Source organism: Astatotilapia calliptera, chromosome 12 (assembly GCF_900246225.1).
Source record: "Astatotilapia calliptera chromosome 12, fAstCal1.2, whole genome shotgun sequence".
Lineage (NCBI taxonomy): Eukaryota > Metazoa > Chordata > Actinopteri > Cichliformes > Cichlidae > Astatotilapia > Astatotilapia calliptera.
Genome location: NC_039313.1, coordinates 8,066,718 through 8,093,259, shown reverse-complemented (window position 1 = coordinate 8,093,259; position 26,542 = coordinate 8,066,718). Strand labels below are relative to the sequence as shown.

General features: G+C 39.6%; 2 protein-coding genes and 1 pseudogene across 2 annotated transcripts; all 3 read right to left on the bottom strand.

Moving 5' to 3' along the window:
- Positions 1-665: 665 nt before the first annotated feature.
- Positions 666-10,862, bottom strand: LOC113033298 (dynein regulatory complex subunit 4-like; annotated as a pseudogene).
- On the bottom strand, positions 10,806-16,250 carry LOC113034172 (transcription factor E2F5-like). The gene is made up of 9 exons (XM_026188548.1): positions 15,953-16,250; positions 14,076-14,185; positions 13,809-13,964; positions 12,825-12,868; positions 12,591-12,655; positions 12,279-12,489; positions 11,799-11,846; positions 11,670-11,714; positions 10,806-11,536 (listed from the first exon to the last, which is right to left on the bottom strand). Exons 1-9 carry the CDS (start codon positions 15,953-15,955, stop codon positions 11,451-11,453), a joined length of 768 nt encoding a protein of 255 aa, XP_026044333.1. The 5' UTR covers positions 15,956-16,250; the 3' UTR covers positions 10,806-11,450.
- A 271-nt stretch (positions 16,251-16,521) lies between these two features.
- On the bottom strand, positions 16,522-17,722 carry LOC113034171 (enkurin-like). Its single transcript, XM_026188547.1, has one exon. The coding sequence runs from the start codon at positions 17,602-17,604 to the stop codon at positions 16,639-16,641; it is 966 nt and encodes a 321-aa protein (XP_026044332.1). The 5' UTR covers positions 17,605-17,722; the 3' UTR covers positions 16,522-16,638.
- Between the last annotated feature and the right edge of the window lie 8,820 nt (positions 17,723-26,542).

Genomic DNA, 26,542 nt, shown 5'->3' with positions numbered 1-26,542 from the left:
GGTGGCAAGCCTTTTTGAGGAAGCTGCAGGATTGATACGTTTTTGGCTGCTTGTTCTTCCAAGTGACCACCTTTCCCCTGTTTGTAACCAGGATAACAACCCTGACCGCGTGGCTTTGGGCCTTGGATTCCTGGCCAGAGTTGTGTCTTCAGCCAGTAGTTTTACCCGGAGAAAGAACAAATAAATCTTGTGTAACCCATTACAGTGTGCGTGTGGTGGTTTCGTTACTGGTCAATATTAGAGCTACTACTTCCTTGTACGGAGGCCATTTTGGGCCTTACGTAACACTAGGCAGGCTCACACACCCAATCTGGATGGAAGAGGATAAACAAGGAAAGTACCAAAACATTTACTGGAAGAGGCCTGAGTGACACTGCCACATGATATAGCTTAGCAATCTGGCAATGTAGGAATAACAGTGGTTAAATACTGCAGGTGGGTGTTGATAAGAAACGGGTGCACCAGCGGAAGTCTTGGGTAACTACGCCCACTTCTGGGAGGAGTCTCGCTCCCATGACAAAGAGCGTCAGACCGAGCAAACAAGGAGAGAAAGAGTGAAGCCAGACCAACATCTGTGACCATGACGTCTGAGACACAACGATGATTATGTGAATAGCGCCACCTATTGACTGTCATTAAAAACACCTGACAATGACCAATGAAGTATCTTCATCTTTCAGTTGCTCCCTTCAGAGACGACATACTGGACAAAGGATGTCAAATATGGAGATGACACGCAGGCCTAAAGGAGAAAGGCCACAGAGAAATTCATGGAGGTCATGAAGGAGGACATGCTGAGGGTTGGTGTGACAGAGGATGCTACAGATAGAGGCATGACATACCCTTTAGTCTAAAACAACACAACTTTTTTTTTTTTTTTTTTTTTCCCCCCCCCCCTCAGGATTAAGAGATCCCATTTTAAATTTTGATTTATATTTCTTTACTACTTAAAGTCATATGAGCATTAAAGGTAGATTACAGAAAAGATGTAAATGAAATAATAGTGTTCCGATCTTTGCTTCTCACTTTAATCCAAGTGCTGCTCCACATTTTTACCATGAGGATTCCTCTCATTGGGAATTACAAAGGAGCTTCCACAGGAACACCAAGAGCCTTTGCCTTTACCTCAGTGTGCAGCAGCAAATGCTTGCGGACCTGCAGGGTACAAAGTTTCACTGTGCTTATTGTTATGAAATACATTAAAAGTAATTTCAGGAAACAAATAGACAACTAACCATGGAAATTTGATTTATTTTGTGCTGTAGGGTCTTGATGGCAGTATTTTTGGAGTCAATATGTGCCTGCAAGCAAAAACATTAGGAGTTTCTTTAATGTTCTTATAAAAACATGACACTTCCAGAAATATACTTAAAAATATACACTCACAGGCCACTTTGTTGGTAACGCCTTGCTAATATCAAATAAATAAATGGCCTGTATTTATATAGCGCTTTACTAGTCCCTAAGGACCCCAAAGCGCATACCAGGATGAACCTTTTGCCTTCAGAGCTTTTTCTTCCTATTTCTTTGTGGCACAGATTCAACAAGGTGCTGAAAACACTCCTCACAGATTTTTGGTCCGTGATTGCTGTACATTCATAATGTGACTCTCCCGTTCCACCACACCCCAAAGGTGCTTTATTGGATTGCGATCTGGTGACTGTGGCGGTTATTTGACTCCACTGAACTCTTGCCATGTTCCAGAAACCAGTTTGAGATAATCTGAGCTTTGTGACATGGTGTGTTATTCTGCTGGGCGCAACCATCAAAAGATGGGTACACCGTGGTCATAATGGGGCGGATACAGTCAGCAACAATACTCCGGGAGGCTGCGGTGTTTTAAATGATGCTCAGTTGGTCCTGACGGGTCAAGAAAATCCCCCCACCACACACACACACACACAAACACACCATTACCTCACCACCAGCTTGCTACCATGTCACTGGCTCTTTAGATATTGCATAAATACACAGTTGAACTAGTGTATCTAACAAAGTGGCCAGTAAGTGTATATAAAATCAGTGTAAAGGTTTAGATGACTGCTGAAGAAGAGACATGAGTAGATGTACAACACTACCTCAGTTTTCTTTATGACCCTGCTGAGGGCTGTTTGGTCCATGTTGGAGGCTGAAAGCACCGCACTGAGCTGAGCCTCCGTCTCCTCCAGGCTCTCTGTCAGAGCCTGCAGCTTCTTTTCCACCGCCATGTTCTCTATGTCTCCATTATGCTGCGCCTTCCAACAATCTCAGTGAAAGCCTTGCGAAGTTCATCCCTTTCCAGTTGGAGCTGTGCAGCAAACACACAAAAACATTCACATAAAACGTGTGCAACTACACATGAATGGAGCTGATTGTTAGTTTTTACCTCGCTGAATTTCTGTTCCAACACCTCATGCTCTGCTTTCAGATCTTTCAGCTTTTTTCTTTTGATGTTTCCAATTGCATCCTGTCAAAAGCAGTGCACAGAAATTATGCTCATACTGGGCTACAGCGATGCTGCACACCAACGAAGATGCTGGTAAAAGCAAGAGAAACTGTCCAACAGTAAACTCTGTGAAAAAAGGTGCCAAAAGAACCTTATTTCCTGAGTAATGTCTCAGTTTCTTGGCAATTTCATCGTTTTCTTCCTTGATCTTTGAGAATAAGCTCAGCAAGATGTTTGTTCTCCTTCAAAACAGTTACCACCTCCAGTTTCATGCTCTTTTGTTTCTTCTTTGCTTCATTAATTTCTCCCTGGAAAATTCAAATAAAACATTGCATGTGAAAATAAGACATATCTGGGTCAAAGCTAGTGGAAAAACTGTTCAGCAACAATAAATAATAAAATTTCAGTCACCATTTCAAATTTGGAGGCTTTTGTTTTGCATTTTCCAGAATATCAAAACAATTATTAATTCACTCGTTTAAAGATACCCTCTAATGGTTCTGCTATTTCATAGATAAACCGTTCTAAAAATTATAAGCTGTAGTCACAAGCAGAAGACTGATCAGTAGTGAGTTATAGGTTTAAACAAAGCTTGTGTTTGTGATCGCACCTTGAGTTCAGTAAGCGTGTCCGTGTCCGTTTTCATGATAATGACAAATTCCTCAGCGCTGCGGTAGGTTTCATCGTGATCTTGTTTAAGAGCAGCGATGTGGCTGTTCCAGTGGTTTTCGCTATCGCTGATCTCACTTTTCCAGATGTTGTCCAGATCTTGTTTTAGCGCCTGCACTTTCATCTCAAACGACGCTGTAATTTCTGCCCCAGCCGTAACACAAAAGGATGGCTCCTGTTCAGTGCTTGACAACGTGAAGCGATGAATTCAACTCAGAATGCGGTTTTTATTTTTGGGTTGTGTTTTTGTTGTTTTTTTACCTGCAAGCTGTTTCTCCAGGTGGTCGCTTCTTGTGGTCAGTTCTTCACCATGTTTCTGTTAAGATAACAACCAGTTAGGAGTGTTTATTCTTGTAAGCTGAAGTATATCAGGGTCAGACGTGCAGAGCTATGTAATACAGTACTGAGGTGCAACAACAGATAACAGCTATGCCCACGGTTAAACCCACAGTGAGAATTTTACACTAATTAATCAGCCTTAAAAGACCACAAGAACAAATTTGTGGTCAAGTTCTTACAGCTCATGGAAGCCACACTTTATGAATTCACATACTTGTGATTCTTTTTTGTTTGAGGATCAATTTTGACCAAATTTTTTCTCTTTTGATAAACATTAGTGATTTTTCCCCTTATCTCGTTTATTTATTTACCCACTGTCTCTGTTTGTACTTTGCCTTCTAGTCCATCTTATTCTTAGGTTATGTTCTAGTTTAGTCCTTGTTCTCCCCACAACAGGAGGAAGTATACAATCCATACTGTTTGTCTGTGCTTGTAAGCAGTCTAGCATGCACAGTATCCAAGATATCATTTTTAGATAAATGATATCTTGGAAACCAATAACAGCTGAAGCTGATTTCATTTTGATGAAAACCAGGTCAAGGTCATGGCACATTTATGAAAATCAGTAAAAACTTTGTATTATCTACAGTTTTTTGTGGATTATCAAACTCACAACATGATACTTGGTATTGGGGGACATGAGTACGTGTTAGCAACCAAGGTCAAAGTTGACCCTGGAAAAAAAAATCAAGAAACCATAAATCTATCATATGAAAGGGCACGTAGAGAGGTGTACGACACGCACTTTTTTTAATACGACACCCTACGACATCACAATGACACCATAAAGTTTTGCAAAATCAAAATATCTCAAGTTCTTACAGCTCATAGAGCCAAAGATTTCAACTGATTCATATGGGTAAAGATCATAAAGTACACTATTTTAGTATTTAATGGTTCAAGGTCATGGGTCAAAGCAGGCTGATGTCAGCAAGTTGTATTAAAAAAAAATCACAAAAAATTAAGGTTTCATATCCTTTCATTATTTGTCTGTATATTATTGTGGTAGTCTCCCCTTGTCCTTTGTCACGTGCTCACTCTGTTCTATGTAACTGTCACAGGTTCCTAGTAAGTTCCTGATTTCTACCTAGTCTGAGTTTTCTTGTATTTCATTTCCAGTGAGTTCACCAATAAAGATCCTAACAATGTTTCACAATAAAAAGCATTGTTAAAAAATGCTATGCTTTTGGACACTGGTTTAGCTCGGTGGTTGAGCAGCGACCACAATACCGCAAAGCCAAATGCAGTGGTGTGTGAATTAAGCCATCCGTCCAGGTTCTACCCTCTTCTGTGTCCAAGTCATGGGAGTAACAGTCTAAGCAGAGATGGCCACACCTTCCTCTCCACAGCCACTTCCTCCAGCTCCTCTGAGGTGTTCCAAGGCCAGCCATGAGATGTGATCTCTCCAGCGAGTGCTCTCTCCGCTCAGCAGGACATGCCCCAAACACCTAACTTATGTCAGAAGCCTGAACCACCCCACCTGGTTTCTTTTGATGTAGAGGGGCAGCAGCTCTACTCTGAGCACCTCCTGAATGACTGAGGCCCTCACCCTCTCTCTAATGCTGAGATCAGACATCCTTCAGAGGATGCTCATTTACCACTGCTTGTGTCCACAGTCTCAGTGTTTCGGTCATTTCTCACAGCTTGTGGTCGTGGGTGTGGGTGGAAGCAAAAATCTACTTAAATACAGAAACATGAAGGATTTTTCCCTCAAAGTGGAACAAGTGGCAGAGTATCTTTCTAGAGCACCCCGGCAACACTACGAATATGATTAAGGTAAAGGGAAATGTATGTTTTGTACTACAAACCAGTTCAAGTTCCTTCTTGGTGTGTTTAAAGTTGATCTCTTGGATGTCTACCCGCGTAATGTCTTACGAAGCTCTTCCTCTAGGTGCTCTTGCTCTTTCTCCCATCAGTTCATTGGACGCCAAAGAATCTGCATTCAGTTCAGCGATATCATTCAGGTGTTCATGCTGGACGGTGCTTGATCTTCTGCTTGTACACCTGGTGGGAAAAACAATCACATGTGAGCGTTCAATATGGAAATCCAGTATTCCTAAAACACGTTGCCTTGCAGTTGGTATCATCCACCATCTTTTAGCCCTAACCCAAACCCCTGGCTTGGTACCTATTCAAGTTAGATCAGCGGTCTCCAACCCCTGGGCCACGGACCGGCCATGAGAGTTGAGGCTCGGGTGTGAAATTTATGGTTTTCAGGGTTTTTATCGTTTTTTATCGTTAATTTTTTATCGTTTCTAATCATTTTTGGTACCGGTACTGGTTTTATTTTGTTGTATTTATCCACGACACCCTTAAAGGCCGGTCCGTGAAAATATTGTCGGATATAAACCAGTCCGTGGGGCAAAAAAAGGTTGGCGACCGCTGAGTTATATTATAATCTCTGGCCAAACCTCATAGACAATTTAATATTAACACCACAGCCCTCTCGGTTACCCATCTTTATATTTTATGCTAGCGGCATAGAAAATAAAGACATTTGTACCTTAAATTTATCAGTAGCCCATTAATAAGCAAATGTCCATAAACAGATTCCTACATATATCCTAGAATAACCTGTAAACACTGAACCAACATATCCTGGTTTTACTAAAAACCTTAAAATATTAGCATAAGAAACTTGTCCTGATTTAGGTTTCTTGAAATGTTTTACTAAATTTAAGAACACGATTTGGGACTTCAGCATCACCTGACTCCATCTGACCAGCCTTCAAAATGGAAGAGCTATCTATTTTTAATATTCTAAATCAGTAAAATCTTACCTTAACGTCTAATTGGTGACGGGCCTCATTTTCTTCTACATCCTTTTCTACCTTTTGCAGCTCAGAGTCCAACCTCCTTCTGTTTCTAACTGTGATTTCCCAAAAGCTGTGGATCTTGTCCCTCTCCAACTGAAAGTAGTTTCTCTCTTCCCGCTCTCTATCCAGTTCCTCTCGAAGACGCATAATGTGCTCCTCCAGCTTAAAAACAGAAAGATGTGACTGTAGTTTTTATGTGCTCGACAAACCAAATGACTGCAACATATTGTCACTTTTTTTCACGCTTTAGGAGAGTCTGAGAAAATCACTCTCCAATTTCCATACACTCATCATGGGCATCAATATCATGGTAATTTGGTGATTTCTTTCTTGCTTTTCTCTAACCTACAAAGGATCAAAAGTTTACATACCAGCTCAAATATATACACATACAGTCACATAAGTCTTATAAGTGATCCTACATGTTCTACAATGTATCTTAACTTGATAAGGCCAAGGCCCATTAACTTGGAGGAGTGTAGATTAGAAAAATCCCAAATTAATTCAAACTTGCACACACACACACACACACACACACACACACACACACACACACACACACACACCACACACACACACAATCTTGGTTTTGTTTTTTTGTTGTTTTTCTAATTCATTAAAGATATATGCGTGTACAATCATTCCACCCTGGAGAAACAGCAGTTCAAAGAAATCTTTAAAAGCCCCAAAATGCTATAACATCCATGTCCATGACGAGTACATGTAAACTTTTACCATATCCATGTTTTGTTTTTGTTGTTTTGCTTCTTTTTTTTTTGGTACTTCCATGGATTTATGCATCTTAAAAGTCTTCAGGGAAAGCTTGGCACATTACAAAGTAGAAAAAAAATCTGAATTGCATTATCTGCATCATGACGCCTTTTTGCAGGCAGGGAGGCTCTAATTAAAATATTCCAACGGAGTGTTTACAGAGCTTGATCTGTATTAGGAGCCAAGATATGTCAATCTCACTTGCATTGAGTGTTATTTAAATGTTGTGCCTCAGCTTTATGTGTTACCCCTCTCAATGCACAGATCCACTTTGAACAGGTTCCTATTTGCTTCCTCCTGACTTAAAATACACATTCATACACATTCAGACACATTCTATCACTCTTCAGCTCTGACCTGCTCCTTGGACATCTCATCCTTGGTGAGGCCATTTATCAGCGTGGGGGTCCTTGGATTTGCTGGTTTTTTTATCTGCACTTTTCTTTTTGGGTGGCTGGGGGGAAAGAGTCAGCACAGCTGTTTAAAGTTAAAACTGCTTTCTGGTTAGCAACCAATGACTGCATAAAAGATAAAAGTATATATGTATCGATCCATGTATCCATTTATATTTATAAAAGAAAAGGTTTTCTATAGTCATTGGTGGTAACCTTGAGTGTGTTTTTAATTAGCAATGAGAAGTATACAAAAGTAAGCTACATTTATACACACGCCCAGCTACTAGCGGCATAAAAAATAAAGCTTGTCATTTACTACAGATAAAGCACTTGTTTCTTAATTATTTAATGCTCACCATCTTGTACGCTGCTCAAATTACGCGAAGAAAGTGTTCGGTTTGTTGCGAAAAGAGCAGCACACTCAGTAAGTACTAGTGTGTTATAGCAACATAAACACAAACCTGCTGAGGAGGCGGAATCTACAGACGGAAAAACCAATCAAATGGGACAGGAAGGGTTCTTCAAGCAGGATGATTGGTTAACAATTATCAGGAAATTCTACTGAGTCTGTTGCGCACAAAACAGGCACATACTCACAAGCACTAAACAAGGAAAAAAAAATGAACATCAGCGTTTACGAGTGTGCGTATCTTTCATTAAATATTTCAGTGCTTTTAAAGCCGGGTGATAGAGCTTCAGGTTTTAATGCAGTTCTTTTCATGTAACCAGTGAAATCAACTTATTAGAAGTTAAGGTGGGTAACTGGAGGGGATTCACAACTGCTGCGGAGTGTTGACGTCCTACTAGAAAGGTTTTAGCATGCTTTTCAGCAGAAAGGAAGAGACTATTATCACTCCTGATCCAGTCACCTATGGGAATAGAGCCGATAATACTTAAAAAAAAAAAAACCCTCCAAAAGTCCTTTAAAAATATGCCAATATATTCTCCACTGCAACCACTGAACATCCAAGGTATGGACATTGAGGCTGTGGACAGCTACAGGTACCTTGGTGTTCATCTGAACAATAGACTGGACTGGACTCATAACTCAGACGCCCTCTACAGGAAAGGGCAGAGCAGGCTGTACCTGCTGCGGAGACTCAGGTCGTTTGGAGTGGAGGGCCCACTCCTGAAGAAATTCTATGACTCTGTTGTGGCTTCTGCTATCTTTTATTGCGTGGTCTGCTGGGGCGGCAGCATCTCTGCTGGGGACAGGAAGAGACTGAACAGGGTGATCCGAAGGGCCAGCTCTGTTCTAGGATGCCCTCTGGACCCAGTGGAGGTGGTGAGTGACAGGAGAACGGCGGCTAAGCTGTCATCCCTGATGGACAACATCTCCCCACCCCATGCAGCAGACTGTGACAGCACTGAGCAGCTCCTTCAGTGGGAGACTGCGGCACCCACGGTGTGGGACGGAGAGATTTCGCAGGGTCTTTCCTCCCCACTGCTGTCAGACTCCATAATAAAGACTTTAACTGATCAAGCACACACATCCATACATATGCAATAATACTAAGTGCAATAATCCTTTCTGTCATCGTTGTATTTTTACTCAGTTGTATATAGTATTTGTATTTGTATTCTATTTTTATCTTATTGTATATTTATTTTATTTTATTCTACTGTATATAGTATTTTATTTTATTCTATTCTGTACAGTTGTGTACTGTATTTATTCTTATTGTATTCTAATTTTTGCCTCATAACTTTTGCACTGTCCACTTCCTGCTGTGACAAAACAAATTTCCCACGTGTGGGACTAATAAAGGTTATCTTATCTTATCTTATCTTATCTTATCTTATATGAACCAAGTATTAAAGATAAGTTTATATTCTGCTCCTGCTTATTTTGGGGGAAAGATTTATCCTTTTACCCTGCCAGATAATTTCCTTAAAAGCAAATTGATCTGATGGGCATAAGTGCTGCCAACTGATAGTTGAGCTGGCCTTTGAAAATAGAATATTTAGAAATTTAACCACACAATTTGTTTAGAAAGTGAAACAGTATTGACAAGAAATAGTAAGCAAAGGTTAAGTGCTAAATCAACAGTGTTTTGCTAATAGCATGGCTCTACTGAGGCCACTTTGGTCCAGACTAAAATATTAAACTCTGCTTAGATTGTGATGAGAGTATGCAGATCTTTCATTGTCCCCAGTAAATTAGATGTCTCAGTGCAGGTTATCCCATCTGCTCCCATCAAGATTCATAAAGCTTTATCACTAAACACATACAAGAGGAACAGCATTCCCATCAGTTTCAGTTGTTCTTCTAGGCTAATAGGCAAATGTTGGCATACCAGTATTTAATAAACATATACCTGTTTAACTTCAAAATATTAGGACACCAACATTTAGCTCAAAGCACTGCCATGTCATGGATGTATTTAGAGAAAGTACAGTATCAGAGATGTGAGTGTAGTTGTACAGCTTTAGGCCTGTTATTCACACGTTTGGTATGATGCAGGTATTTTAAAATCAAGCGATATCGTAAACTAATACTTTAGACCTGAGTAAAATTTCATCTGAGCGACATTTCACACATATTGTAATCTGAGGCTATAGTTCATGGTTGTCTGGAGCAGTAGTTCTCCAGACTTTCTGAAGTTGTTTCAAAATGTTCCTTTGGCTGCTATTCCACTCATTTTCAGAATATTTGCTTTTGCTTATTGTTAAATCACACCAGCCTATGAAAGACAATAAAGGCACCCTGTGTTAGATGCTTTTGGGGGCTTTTCTTTAGTTGGCGCTACAATTTTTTTTTTTTTAAAAGATAACAATTTCACAGACATAAAAAAATTGTATTTTTGCACAGAGGTGATTCTCAAAGAACTATTAGCTGAAGACTCGTATCTTTGCAGTATGTTCTTAAAAAATGAGTAAAAAGTGGACAAGTGGAGGTGAACATAAATAAGAGGCATTAATAATAATATTTAAAAACAAACAAACACTATCTACAGCATCTGAAAGCCCTGTCATTAAGAAAAAGGAAAAAAATTCAGGATAGACCTGACAGATGAATCTAGAGCTTCAGTTGATTGACCTACTGATCTACTAATCAGGAATAGTTTTAATGACATATTAAGGAAGGGAAACGGGAAGAAAAGGCTGAGGGATGTCAAACTGTCCAAGAACTAGACCAGAAATCAGTCAATCAATTAGCAAAAGGATGTAAGGAGTGATGCATCCAAAGTTGACATTTGTGGTTCAAATCAATATGTATGGTGATTAGAAAAGAAATACAATAGTGAAAGTTTTCAGTCATCGAAATAGGTGGAGGCTCCGTCATGGTTTGGGACCACATTTCAGAAAATACAAAGAAACTTTTTGCATAATTTTATTGTTGTTATGTCTTAAAAGTTAAATACAAATCATTATTTAAAAAGGGAATATTCACTTTTGAACATAGGGCTGAGTTCCAGATAAAACACTGGGTACACTTACACCCATCTAAAAAGCTTATCCAAATCATGGTCACAGGTCCCAGCAAGGCGAGAGGTAGTCAATCATCAGGCCAACACAGAGACAGGTTTAACACTCACACTTATAATAGTGGCTAATTTAGCCAGTTAATCTAGGCACCAGTCACCAGTTAACCTAGCATATCTTTGGACTGTGGGAGACATCAGCATACCCAGAAAAAACCCACGCCCCACACAAAAGGCTGGAATTAAATTCAAACCCAGGACCTTCCTGTTGTGAGTCAACAGGGCTAACTGCTGTGACTCTAGGCCACCTGTTGTGCTTTTACATGGAGCCTAAAATTCTGGTAGTAACTGGTTTAAAAGCTGAAATGCTTGACAGTTCAATCAGAATACAAATACTTTAACTCTGAGTGTGCTCTTTCTGTCCATGCCCTTGGTGTTTGCTTCCAAATTCAAACTCTTGGACACTTTACAGCAACAGCACTGAAAACACCATAAATATGGATCTTCAGGAAGCTCAAAAAGAATGCTGCATGTTCGCCAAGGTCCCACGGTTCTGATTAAATGCATTTCATCACAAACCAGTGTTTAAAATCCCACCCAATTAAAAACATTAGCTCATGTAACCACAGGCTTTGAGCATGGGGATGTCAAAGAGGTCGCAGATGCCTTCTCTCTCGTCCAGATCACAGGTGTAATCTTGTTTAGATGAGGGATGGAGACAAGAGGAGCAGAGGAGAAAAAACTGTTAGGCAGATGTAAACGTGTAATTACCACATTCAATATGCAATAATCGTTAATCACTTTATAAAGATGAATAAAGTGTACTTACCTTCAGAGGACAAGAGCTTTGTGATTAGATTTGTATTTAATATTCCTACAAAAAGAAAAACAAACCAGACATCAATTTACAGTAAAATTAGCTGACTTTAGTGTTTTTAAGAGCGAAGACCGGCACTACCTCTGGGCGGCTCTGTTTGGTCCTGGCGTTGGTTCGATGGATCCGGCGCTGGAAAAAATATTTTTTTGAACAAACTGTGAGCATGACAATGTAGATACGTTAAATGTAAAGCCTGCGTAAGCATGAAAGAAGGAACAGCCTGTCAAACATTAGTCACACAGTTTATTTAACTAAGCATTACATCCACTTTTTCATGTTTGAATATTATGTGCTTTTTTAAATTAACTGATTCCAGTCACATGGGGGAAAAGAGTGAAGACTGTGGCACGATCGAAAGTGGTTGCTTCAAACACCAAGTCTGCCAACACGCAGGGTCAGCTATCATCATCAACATCATCCACAGCAGTTTGTTGCCTTTTAAAAGTTTAAAAGTTAAAAAACTGTTGGATGAATATTAAAAGGCGTGGAACTTATAAAATGAAGGGTTTATTAGTTTTCATTTCTCTTTCAGTGGTGTATCCAGGAAAGATAACGACTCACTTTTGGATTCATCAGTTTTGTTACTGACTTTACTGTTTTCTTCTCGCCAGGCAGACAGAGCTAAGCTGGCGCTCTGTAAAATTTCTTCTGCTGGTGGGACTGGAAGTACAACAGGAGCAGAGCTGACGGAGCATTTGTTTAGGAGGACGACATCTATGGGACCTCTGGCGCTTTTCAGATGGATCTGGTACCTTGCCGGGCAGTTCTGGACCTGTACAAAGGAGACGCAAGCACACATAAATCACCCCCGTCTGAATTAAGGGCAGCAGCGGGAGTATAAACTACAGTCGCTTTCAGTGATGCAGAACTTACAGCTTTGGGAATGGGGACATCTAGCTGTGTGCCAGGTGGTGCTTGCACTGCTAAAAGTGTGTGGCCTGAGAAGAAACAAGATGCAGACAAGTCAAAACACGATTTATATGTATTTATTCCAAAGAGCAGAAAGCACCATCTCAGGCTTACTGACTCTCTACTTTATTTTTTTTAATCTATATAAAAATATACTGAAAAAAGAGTAATTGCTGGAAAAGAGGGATTATACATCACCACAAAAGCAGTTGCAGATATCTTCATGATTCACATATGTCAGAGTTGATCTGAGTTAAGGTTCAACTTAAAATATTTTGCTATTCAGAAAAGAGATGTGATGGATTGTTGCACAGCATTTTCTGTAACGGCACAAATGCAAATGCAGCGTATCTGTCACAGAAACACATTAAATCTCATCAAATCTGCTAAAAATGATATCCAATATCTCATTTTCAGTTAAAGCTGGAAGCATAAAACATTTAGTACAAATACACATAATTCTGTTCCTACGTTGTGGTAAACAGAAGTAAACACATACACGCCCACGGACTATACTACAACTTTGATGTTTTTATTACAACATGCTGACATCAGCTTGCCTTTTGGAAATCCTCAGTAATGACATGGGTATCGTTTTCATAGATCATTTGCACTGCTGTCAGGATTGTTAATATGGAAATCTAATGTAGTATATTAATCATATTTGTGTGATTGTGAAGTCATATAATGGTTTACTGAAAAAATTATGTTTTAAAGAGCTCAAAAAACAAAGTGCTTACGCACCTCAATGACTAATATATTGCCCCTAAAGTTTGGAGATGATTCGATGGAACCTAAAACTTTTTCCTAAATCGGGTGACCCTGACCTTTGACCTTGAAGCATTCAATGCTTAAATGATGTATTTTATTGTCTTTACCCAAATGATTGGAGCAGAATTGGCTGAAATCTTTGGCTTCTGTGAGCTGTGAGAACTTCCATCCTTCCATGATCTATTACTTGATATGGTTTCACAAAAAGTTTTAACTTCATTTTCACATTTGGTGTGTCCTTCACCTCAACCCTGTTTTTACCTAAATGAAATCAGCATTTAAAAAAAGATACCTTGAAAACTAAAGGCTAGGCTGTAAACAAACAAACAGAAGCAATTACATACTCCCAACCTTCTAGGGGGAAAATTATGACTGAGCAATGAATTCAACAGTTATTAGAGAAAAGGATATTTTCTGCAATCTTCTGTTATATTCTTGATGCTCTGTTCGACCCAGAGTTTCTGCTGGTCCAAAACACATTCCATTTGCTCCAAGCCCTTCACGTCAGACTTTAACTCCACCAGCCTGTTGGCTAATAGCTGTGTATTCTCTCCCAATGTGTGGCCTCTTATTCGTGGGGAAAATAAAAGAGAACATGTTAACTTTTACTATTATTTATGTTTTGCTTCATATTCTTGACATATGTGCATGCACACAAGAGAAGAGTTAAAAACTCACATCCACTTTACGTTGCTCTTGGATATTTTCATAATCAGGCCGATGCCCTCCAGTACATTTGTGATGTCGTAGATTCGCCTCTTCTGTCCAACAGCCAGAGCCCTGACCGCCTGAAACAACAGGGAAAAAAGATGCTTTTTCTACCCCAGCCTCCGTGTCTGACACACACACACAGCAGTTATTCAAAGACAATGCATCAGGCCTACACTAACACCCCAGATGTGCTCCAGTTCTGTACTGTCAGCTGGTCTCCTGCCTCCGTCTCACTCTTTCTCTTCACACTAGTCTGCATGTACTCCTTCTTAATTTTTACACTCACAATGTTAACAAAATCGAGCTGCTGTTCTTGTGGGGTTTAATGCACTTATTTATTTCCTGAAGCAAAAGCTTTTGCTTAACAAATGAAGTGTAATTTTTAAATGTATGCCAAAATGTAGCCAGAACAATCCATGGACTTTAAATCAGAGAAAACATCTTAAAGAACTTTAAAGAAATCGAACCCTAAACCCACACATGGGGAAAGGACAGCCCGAGGCCCCACAGATCATGCCAAATAAGGGCTGCCGCATGCTAAAACACAAACAAAACAAAGCCCAAAAATTTAAATAAATAAATAAATACGTGCTTAGGAATCTCAAGATGCAGTGTGTTTTTATTGCTATTTAACTTGGCTTCAATCCAGTTTGCTTCATTAGTGACAGATCTAGTGGTGTATATCAAAAAAATGGCAACAAACAGACTAATTTAAATGTTTATTTAGCATGTTAGATGAATGATGTAATGTTTGCATTCTAACCTGTAACAATGTGTCAATTCAGTTATGCAGTGTGTGGTCCTTCACTTACTTTAGCAAAGCTAGTATGGCTCTCTTAATTTAATATATACGAAGCAGAAGATCTGCATTACAGTAACCAGATGATGATAGTATGTATTAAAGTGTGACCGGTCGCCCCCTTGTGAGCCTTGAAGGTACTGCAATTTATTTACAATATGTCTGTGAAGTAGGGCTGTGCGATATGACAAAAATCTCATATCCCGATATAAGACATTTATCGTCCTGACAACGATATAAATCACAAAAATGTAATATTTTCTGTAAATTCTGTGAATCTCTGGCAACTCGACTTGCGTTTAGTTTTTTCAGCTGGGCGTCCTTTACCTGGATTCGAGTGTTTTAACTGATGCATGAAACTATACATTTTTAGACATAAGTTGTAACAGCCACCATTTTCTCTCAAAGTTTGAGTCTGACGGCTCTTTGTTTGCTTCTCATCTGTAAACTCTGCATACTCTCTCATGTGATTCAGTTTGTTTTGAAAAGTCTCAACAGGATCTTGAGCTTTATTGTGAAAGGTTTACGTGGAAAACAAACAAGCGTACAGCGGAACCACGCGATGGTTTTACCGTCATTGTTGCTAACGAAAACACGTAAAAACAGGCACTTGCCCGCCCATAGTGTGGTTATATTAAATATAAGAGAAAGAGAGAACTTTAAGAAATTAATATAGCCACTAAGGTGACCGTCAAAACGATGAAAAATACTGCTGTAAACAGTTTCTTTTACGACATCACGAAACAAACGATAGCGTAATAGGAAACGATAGACATTTTTATATTGTCATTTGATATATATCGTTATATCGAACAGCCCTAACATACACTCTTATATTTGTACATATATTTATTCTTATAATTCTCAGATTTACCCATTCGTATATTTTGCTTGTTCTTATGTTATTGTATTTTGCACACCTCTGTTGCACACACATAAGAATTTCGCTCACATGTGCTGTACCAGTGTACCTGCACATGTTATGTGATACGGGAAATCTCCAATTTTTTTTTTATTTTGTTTTTTTTTAGATTAAATAATATACCATTGTAAAGACGACACAAGAGTTCCAGAGGCTCTTCTGGGAGCCAGAGTCGACCAGAAAACGTTTCCCCGAGCTTGAGTCCTCTATGAAGAGCAGCCTTTCCTTATCGGCAGCGGTCACAGCCGCTACAGAGCGCTGGCAGGCTTGTTTCCCTGGGCCTTAAAACTGCAAAGGCGGCACGGTGCTGTCACGCTGATGGTAAAAACACAGGCCTTTAACACAGTGCCGCTGTGCCACTTTATTTTTTAACAAAACACTACGCTTTATGTATAAAGAACTGCCTATTCTACTACTTATTGAAGAAAAAGAATCCACAAAAGATTAGTTTTACTTTCTTTTATTTGTTCCAGATAAATTATAAATTATTTTTTAAAAAGCAATGAAATGCATCAGATGTCTCCCATGCTTTCTTTTCTGCTGTAATTTTTTTTTTTGAACATAAATTGGTCTATTGAAAATAAAATGTAGTAAGAACCACTACATTTTTTCAATAGGCCAATTTATGTTTAAGAAAACCCCAACAATCAAATGATCTCATCTGAGCAAGCACTGGGCGACGGTGGGAAGGAAAAACTCCTTTGTCTTAAAAAGAAGAAACCTTCGACAGAACCAGGCTCAGATGGTGCGGCTTCTGTCAAGACCGGTTGGGGGTTAGGTAGTTAAAAAACTACTCTAACGGTACAGCACTACAGCTTTTTGGTGGAAATGGGTGGAAGGATGGGTGTTACACCTCGTTTCATTGGAGGTCTTACAGGTGGTCGGGGTGTAGATTCAGCTTTTTTACAAATAGGTGGCAGAGGGACAGGACTAGGTCGTGGAATTATAACTAGTTGGGTGGGAATAGGTTGTCTGTGAAGGTTCTCAGTCATGGGAATAGGTTGCTTTCCACTTCTGGATATAGGTGGAACACACATCCTACGAAAAGGTGGTAGGTTGTCGGTCGAGAAAGTTTCCTTTTTCGTTGGTTGTGTGACTTGAGGAGCGGGTGTCAACTTTGTCTTTTTCGGTCTAATGGGTGGCAGTGGAGTCCGCTGTAACTGTTGTTCGTCAGATGCATCTTCCCTGCCTACGTAAATGTATTTATGTTCCTCAAAAAGGGCAATGTCTTTTTCAACTTGACTCATTGCCTCTTCGAGAAACATTTTGTAATTGTATTTTTTGTGCTGTGAAGGGGAGATAGTAAAAGGGAGGGATTGATATTCAAAGTTTAGCTCATTAAACCTCCTCTTTAGGCCCTGGAGAATGTTTTGTTTCTCCTGTTCGGCCAGTGGTTTAACTGTTTCCTGTTGTTTTGTTAACCAGGCATCATTGTCCTGCTTAGCCTTTTCTTTCTCTGCCTTTCTTCTACGCAGGTAGCCTGGAACGATTCTGTAATCGTTTTTCTGTAAATAAAAGGGGACAAGTCCAGATTTCTCAAGGAGCTGCTTGTCCCCTTTGCGTGTATCCACACAAGCAGGTTGAGCCATGACTTTCTTCATGCCTGTGTGTTCTGGTTTTTTCCTGAATGTGTGTTCAGGTTTTTCGCCTTCTGGCCTCTGTGGGCACATTTCGCGATGAGATGGGGCCTTAACTGTTCTTGGCACCATGGTCCTGTGTTCATTTTTATATTTATTTTCTAATACAATTGCTTCCCTGTATTTAGAAATATACATTTTAGGTTTGGGTGGAGGAAGAGTACTCTACTTTGGGAGAAGGTTATAAGCGCTTTCATCTGAAAACACAATTCAATCGCTAGCTTAAAATCACCAATCTTAAACACTATTCAAAGCTCAGTCTCCCATTTAGCAAAACTCTAAACACAAAACACACTTAGCAGTGTGGTGCACCTGTTGTCGTGTGAAGGCTGTGTGCAGTAGTGATGTCTCCTGTGTGTCGAAGCTTTGAAGCGTGTGTCGGGTAATCTCGTGGTAGTTTTGTAAAGCGCGTATCGAGGCTTGCTTTGATTACGTATGCAGTGATGTTCGAGGCCTCGCGGGCAGTCCGTACCACGTGACTGATTCAGGAACTGGCTCGCCGGTTTGCACCAGATTCTAAATAAATTGGGCAGCAAAACACAGCTGATTCCCCGTCACATTGTGTTGTGGAATTGGATTACGTCCCAGTTACATACTTACTTGAACATTTCTCCTTCGATGGAACCAGCAAGGAAGAGAATATTTGTCTGACAACATTTAATCTCATCTCTCCTAATAAAGTATGCACACAGTAATAAATATCACAAATGATAAGTACCATAATATAAATCAACAACACCACAGATCTTATAATCTGATTTCTGTCTTTTAGTTTATTACAGTTTTTTCTGAATGCCTAAGCACATTTTTTGTAACTATTGGCTAATTTTGCAAAACTCTTCACACAAATAAGAAAACCTGTCACCCAATAATCAAAACATTGTAGTTCTCTTGCAAAAGCAAACACAGCTAGATTAACTCTTCACACCTTCGTAAAAATGGTGTTTCCGTATCAAACAGTACACACAAGCCATCATCTACTAAGCACACAATGCGCCAACTGCACACTGATGGTATGAATACAAAACACATCTGGCTTTTGCTTTCTCTGTGCACAAGGTAGGCTATGTCAGTTTGAGCTCATACTTCTGTCATAGATCCATAAGCATAGAGGGATCCAAACTTCAAGTACTGGTGTACTTGAAACACATCAAAACAAACACAAGTGTTCATTTCCAAGTATAGGATTATTTGCAATCGCCATAATGACTATATGGGTTACTTGGTCTGCAGTGAACATGCTTCCTCTGCCCCCAGCATCTGGTCATCTAGCAATTCTGTAAAGTAACAATTTCAGTATTTTTACATCAATGGTATTGGTGTGTTTCTCATTGGCATATGGCAGTGCTACAAATCTTTGTGCGAAGTGACTGTACTAACCGATTCTCATTTCAAGATGTCCTTATGGTACTTGCTACAGTGTAGCGGCTCGAGTTAGGCTGGACCCGTTGGCCAGCTACCCTCAGGGTCATTCCACGGTTGATTACATGGTTGATTACATGGTCCACTATTGTCATCAGCAATTCTATTTCTTACTCTTCCTACTCTTCCTCTCCCCCCTCCTCGTCTTCCTCTTGCTCCTCCTTGTCCTTGTCGTCCTCTTCATCCTACTTCTTCACCTCCACGTCCTCTTCCTCGGCCTCCTCTACTTCTCACTCTTTCTGCTCCCTCCATTGTACTCCGCACACACAGCTTACCTGTATTATAGTGCTTAGGCTGATTGCAAAGTGAACTAATTATCTAAAAAAGTTTTCACATGTGAAAGTGTGCCAGACAGTTGGCAAATTAGTGTTAATGATAGCCATACATGTGTATACTTTTGCTAGGAGTGTGTTGGAAATTTGGTAATTGAGTGTTGTGCAGTGAATTGTGCCTACCGTTTTGCAAAGTGTGTGTTACAAAATTGCAAACTGAGTGCAAAGCAGTTTATGTGCTTTTAGTTTTGCAAACTCAGTGAGTGGTTTTGCTATAAGTCTGAATAGTTTTAGAGATTGTGCTACAGGAATCACAGTTAGGGTTTAAGCATTCAGAAAAAACTGTAGTTTTTGAACGCTCAAAATAAGCGTCACACTTGCGGAAGCCGATATACCCGCCGAAACGCCGTGCATTTATCGAGACTTTCAACCCCAGGTAGGCTAATTATCAATCTTCGGATCCACATTATGTCAGCAGCTCCATCGTGAACTATGTTAAAAACAAACACCGCTCACGCCTCACAGATGACAGCTTACAGTCCTGCGTAAAGATGAAAGTGACTTCATACAGCCCCGATTTGCAGACGCTGTGCGCAGAGATTCAGGAGCAGAAGTCCCATTGTAAACATATCACGGCAGACCCAACGATGTTTCCATGAACACGCTTTACAGCTTCTCTTTATTGACCACTTTTCACACACGGTTGCTGTATGCATACAGCCGGTGTTAAAGCTCACAGCCCGAAACATACCAACACAACAGCATAGAGAGCACAGACGTTAAGGCGCCGAGGCGTGATCGCGGGTGCCGCTCAGGTGCGTCCGCCTCCCCTGCAGCGGCGCTGCAGACCACGCCCCGCCACACACATTAACCAGGTAAAATACATATTGTCAGGGTTCCTGGGTCGGTGACCCAGTGTTTTCAGTTTTGTTCATGTTCATATATATATATATAGCATATAGTAAACAATGAATCTGTAAACGACAGCTGTTGACATTTTTTAAAAATGAATGAAAAAGCATATTTAAATAATCAACATACATGATTTAAATATAAACACACACGTGACAAGAGACAGAACGTGTAGAAGATATATGCAGAAAGAGCTTTCAGTGGTCAGCTGATAACATGATATCTAAAAAATACATAGCTCATTTTCCTGTCTGTTAGTTGGACATGCTAACCTGTTAACAAGCTCCTATATTCACCCATACAGTTTGTAGATCATTTTGCTAAAATAGGTAAAATCTCCACTCTTTCAGGGCACTAATAGGCTAAAGGCATATTACAAAAGGTCATTCATGTATTCACAGATTCTCTGTAGTTATTCTGCTGCTCATTCACCTGTAAAAACCACACCAATCATTATTTCAACAGCCTTTTTATTTTGGAACAAAAGCATTTGACGATATGACTTACAGGACGTTACCAAATTCATGAAGCTATATTTGTGAGTTTATTTATCAATATCAGTTTAATGTAAACAGACTGATGTAGTAATAGACAGTAAAATGTTGGTGCGTGTGTAATATATGAGCGTTTATGTTTCTCTACATGGGTAAAAGTACTCCATGTCACCCTCTGGTGGTAGCAACCAACTATGAAAAGAATGGATGTTGGATCTTAACTAAATGATAAAAAGTTTTATTACTTTGTATTACTTTCTTTAGTTTGGTAAAATTTACAGTTTTAATCCCGTAAGAAAATAAATCACTATCATAGAGAGGGATATTAGTAATTCGTTTGTTAATAACACTTTGTTTGTGTTTGCTAATGTTTCGACAGGAAAATGGTTTTCTACAAAGTTGTTTCATGTACAGAGTAACACACACACACACACACACACACACACACACAGCTATTACCCATTTCTTGTTTTTAAACTTAAGATAAATTAATAACTATATCATTCAAAATAATAAATTAATCTTGAATGAAGATTGATGATGTGACTACGTCCACAGTAGCCCGGACAGATTTGAAAATGGCGTTTTGTCTGAAAACGCTCTGCGTCTAACGGTGTGTTCACTAGCGTTTTCAGTCGTTTTCACAGAACGGCTGAAAACGCTTACGTTCCAGTACTGCGCATGCGTGAAACGCAAGAAGATTCGACCTGCCTCATTTCTGTCTGCCGCTTCTTTACTTTCCCGCTCTTTGAAACGTCGCGGCAAAATGTCGAGGAAAAGCACCGAGTTTTTTAAATGGACTAACAATGAGGTGGAATTGTTGCAGCGAGTAACACAAAAGTGCAAAGTTGCAAAAGCGAGTGAGAGTTGAAGAATTTGAAGAAAAGCTATCTGGAGCATGTACAGACTGACATTAACCTTTAATAGGGCTGTCGAAATTCAGAGCAAACAAAACAACTGCTGTATAAAATGCCCTCCGCTATCTTAGTTTAATTGGTCACATGACTGCATCATATGACTAACATGCGTCATCATTTTAGAAAGTCTTTGTTTTTGCTGTCCACACTGCCATGCAAAAGCACCATTTCCAAATGTATGCGTTTTCGAGAGTGTTTTCAAAACGCTGCATTTTCCATCAGTGAAAACGGCGTCTCAGTGTGGACGGGAGGCCACAACGGAGAGAAAACGATGCACTACAAACTAAAACATATTAGTGTGGACGTAGCCTAGGACCCTCTGCAGAGGAGCCGAGAGAGCCAGGAACTTGTGAGTTGTGTTTGTCCACTCAGGCATCATTCATACTTGCTCTTTAGGCAGTTCCTGTCAGAAGGAGGAGGCACAGCAGGAGCGTCGGGGGGCGGAAGACGGTGCCTCAGTGCCTCTCTCCTTCTGACATTGTTAAACAAAACCCAACAAATTTATAATTATTTATATATTTACATGTAGGTAATGTCCTCAAGTTCTGTATAACCACTTTTTCCTCTCTCTGTGATTGTATCTCGTCGGTTGTTGTGTGTGTTTGTGTGTATTTGTCTCTTTCAAACAGGTGCCGGTCCTCACCTCTGCAGTGCTGCCGTCTCCTGTAGCGCTGCATGGTTCTAAGCTACGTTTTCTTTCCTGTTTCTGTTGTTCTTGTAGTTTTTGTCCTCAGGTTTCAAGTGTCTGTGTTGTGCAGCTGGTCTGGTCTGTCTCTAGACAGTTCAGGCTGCACCCACCAGTAAATGGTGGAGGCTCACAAAGACATACTCAACACACATGTTTCTGAACTCTGCATGAGGGTTTCTCAGACGAAGTGAGGGCCGTGAGGCACAGCTCCCCGTCCCCCGGTGACCCTGCTAGGTCCACCTTCTTAGGGAACAGTGGCGGAGGAAGACGAGGCTACATCAGGTTAGGAAGCAGCCGTGTCCCTCCTCCAGAACAAACAGAAGCGTATTTTCTTCTTTTTCAGGTGCTCTTCCACTAGACTTTTTTTTCTCTAGGATTAGGGTTCTTAACTCATCAATTGTTTCTGCATTTTGCTTCTCAAATTTCTTGCATCTTTGCTCCACTTCTTCTAATTTTGCTGCTTCTTCTTCAAGCTTTTCTTTCAGTTCTTTAGATGTTGCCTCCTGTATTAGCTTTGCCTTGTACATGTCTGGGTTTCTCTGTTGTGCATATCTTCTAACTGCTGACTTCTTGTCCAAATTTCTTCAAGTGTACACTGCAGGTCTTCATGTGCTTTCTTTTGTTGTTGCTTTTGTGCCTGCATTTCAGTGTTTTTGCACTTTAATTTGTTAGAAAGTTCTTTGAGTTCTGTCTTCTTTCTCAGCATTTCATCGATCCTACTCTGCATCTCTGAGCATTGTTTTTCCAGTTTTTCCTTTTCTGCTTCCAGTTCTGTTGTTTTGTCCTTCATTTCATTAGAAAATTCTTGCAGTTTTAGATTTTTACTCTCAAAGTCCTGGAGAATAAGTTGTTCTTCTTTCTCTTGAAGTAACTGTTCATTTCTGACCTGCGTTTCATCAAGCTTTATTTCCACCACTCTGTATTTTTCCTCCACGTCTTTGAGTTTGCGCTCCATGTCTCTCTGCTTCATGTCCTGTTCTTCCTTCTCATGAAGAATTTCTTCATTTCTTTCCGGTGCTTCATCGAGTTGTCCTTGGAGCTTCTGATTCCTTTTGTCCTCATTAATATTTAGTTTTCATCTGACCAAACAGCATCATTCCGTAAGTCAATGAGGTTGTGACATGACATTTTTGAATGGGGATATTTTTTTGCTTAGACGAATTATCAGTAAAGTTCCGATCTCTGTTAATTTGTAAAATATAAAATTCCATAACACGACAGAAAAAAAACAAACAAACATATATATACACACACATGGCAAATCTCTGGAGTTGAATATTCTGGAGTTACGCATAAAAGTGCGCAAGAGTTACATTCTGGGAGCAGCGAACACAAATGATTGTAAAAGAGACATTTGATGGCAGGTCTTAGATAATCCTAAATTATTGTGTCTGATTATGAAAAGCACAAGGTTTTGTAAGAGGCAGGCACTGTGGAAAAAGTAAAGATGTAAGTTCTCGAACTGTTTTTGTGAATGCTTTTCTAATTGTGTTTTTAAAATGTGACACATGTAAAATGATCATTAAAGAGCATGATATTTATAAAATTTTTATAAAAGCTCTCTACACATTTTTCCTGAGCTAATCTTAAGGCCATAGAACGTTGGAAGTCTATAGCAAATAAACTCACACTATGCACATACACATACATACCACTCTATTATGTAATTTCATGTGGCTTACTGCTTAGTGGCTAAAGTAGATGTTTTAAAACCAAAATAAACCAGAAATATAGTAGAAATACAGTTTCAAAACAACATTCAAGTCAAAAAACACAATGGAGGAAGTAGGCATGTCATTGTGAAGGTCTACAATCCATAGATGCCATTATGAATGGGATTGCAAAGAATTTCCAACACTGTATAAACCACTTGTTAAAATTAAGAACAAGAAATCCAGATTAGACTTTGCCAATAACCTGATCAATTCTGAAAAAAAAAAAAAAAAAATCCTTTGCACACATGAAAATTTAACTTGTTCCAGAGCTCTGGATTTGAAGCATATCACATAATCTGTCAAACATGGTGAAGGTAATGCTCCAGTAAAGGTGTAGCAGAGCATCTTTTAGGCCCCAAAACATAATTTGGTGTTGTCCGTTAGTTCAAGACACAATGCACAGTGCATTGTGTCTTGAACTAAGTATTACAGCTGCTAAGAAAAGGCTAACTATAATTGAGCATGTGTAACGCGGTTAAAGGACCAGGGCGCCTGACTGCAGCCTCATAGACAATGAGCTATCAGATTAAGATTCGACTATGGAGCCTGAGGGTGTGAATAAAACACAGGAAACAAAAGTAGAGCTCAAATATATATATATTATGTTTGTTATGAGAAGTGTATAGACGGATGTACAAAAGAAATAGAAACATATGCATATATATCACAAACAAAAATAATGTTGACAATACAAAACAGCTTAGTAGGTTCCAAAAGGAGGTGGGATGAGGTGTAGTCATGGTGCGGTAGGTTCACAATTCCTACCGCACCGTAGCGGTGGTCGGGTGGCTCGCCATCTCGCGCTGATCAGGGCTGATCGCGGGAGAACAAAAAAAAAAAAAACCTGACCTAAACAAGGTCAAAAAACAGAAATTATGATTCACAGAAGAAAATGAAACAGCATTCTACTGCTGTGACAAAATAAATACATAAATAACAAAGTCAAGTAATCAATGCCATGTTTCATACAACAATCAATAAACCATCATCTCTTATAATGAATGTCATTCTAAATACTATTATAGAAAGACATTCTCATGGGTCCCATCAAAGTATATCAGCGTTAAAGCTAATAAATATTATCCAAAGTTAATCAAATATATTTACAAAACTCATTTAATCAAAGGTGTTGCGCAACAGATTCAATAATGTAAATGGAATTTAACTCAATGCAAAATCCCATAGGCCGTTTCGGCATTTCATCAGAAAAGTAACAAAAAACATCCAAAACGGACAAAACTACAAAAATCAAATCACTCGTTCAACTCTAGATACGTTAAGTCAACATTCGGCCATAATGGAATAAACAAAAACAACAAGATTCAATAGATGACACTAGTAATTGCACTTACTGTCGCTAGCCTAGCATTAGCTTACCGGCATTGTAGGATGCGCGATCGCGGCTCCGCATGTACATTAATTGTGACAAAACAAAACAAACAAATAACTCACCGTTGAGTCGAGTGTGAGGTAGTGTAAAGATGAATGAATCGGCCGGGTTATTGCACGCTGTCAACTGGCCTGTAGTGCAAAATTTGTCGTGATCTGACAAGTACGCCAACCACAGGGACAACAGCAGCCAGAGGAGCAGGGACATGCAGCTGATTGACCCGGAACTTATACAGGATTCATTCCCGCCACAATAAAGGGACTGGCGGAAGTGGGGTCAGAAGTTACCGTGGTTACACATGCACAGGTGTCATCTTGATAGTGTCATCTGTCATCACTTTATAATGAAATGTTCTTAAATGACTGTACCCAAAACTACTCTTGCTTCCTCTGACGTGAGGAGAGGAATGAAGGATGATCAAGGAGTCAAGGGGGATTGTCACAATATGAGACTGAAAGCACCGCAGTTGTTTGTGTGATCACTGCTGATAAACAATGGCACACTGAACTTGTAACTCTGCCAGGCTGCAGTCCTAACTTTCAGGATTAAAATAATACAAAGTATCTGAATTCTAAAAACTTTCTCAGAATTATGCCAGATTAAGTCAAATGTGTTTGCTTCCTGGGAATTCAGCTTATAAAAGTGTATTAAATATTCACTTACCATGTCTGCCATGTTCGTGCTGTGCCTGTTGTCAGTTTGTCACAGATCTGCAGCATTTCAAGGTGTCGTAATGGAAATCTCGATCGTCTGGAAAAACATTGTGACAATACAGTGATGCCACCCTGCACCAAAGGAAACACATGTAACCAAGGTAACCTCTGACCCCACAGTTTAAGACAAGGATCTCCTACACAGCTATGAAATGATAAACTCCCATTCATTTCTCTGAACAGATTTTTTTCCCTTTGCTCTTTACTTGTCTCATTAGACATGTGACTTCAAAAATGCTTATCAACTACAGCCGGGTATGTGGCAGGTAATGTGGCATACTGCAAGCGCCTTTGTCGGGAAACCATGATGGAAGATATTCTATAATAAGGAAATAAAGAATTTAATTAGACATGCCAGGGCAAAGGCGTGTCCCATTTAGTGGAGGAGTCAGTAAATGGATGACCTCGACCTTGTGAAATCTGCTTTATGTCCATTAAACACAATCTTGCTATTTTGTTTTCAGTTTAAAGACATTTTCTGTGATAGATACAGTATTTTGTTTCCACTATATTGAAGGATAGTAAGTAAGTTTACAGTAAGTTTGGGCTGGAA

What these genes read in the sequence shown, in the direction of transcription:
- LOC113034172 (XM_026188548.1), bottom strand. An exon ending in TATCTGCAACTGCTTTTGTG is followed by an intron (nt 12,656 to 12,824) that starts GTGATGTATAAT and finishes GTTTCTTCTCAG; the next exon opens with GCCACACACTTTTAGCAGTG. An exon ending in CCAAACAGAGCCGCCCAGAG is followed by an intron (nt 11,715 to 11,798) that starts GTAGTGCCGGTC and finishes TTCTTTTTGTAG; the next exon opens with GAATATTAAATACAAATCTA.
- LOC113034171 (XM_026188547.1), bottom strand. Translation starts at nt 17,604, where the DNA reads ATGTATATTTCTAAATACAGGGAAGCAATTGTATTAGAAAATAAATAT.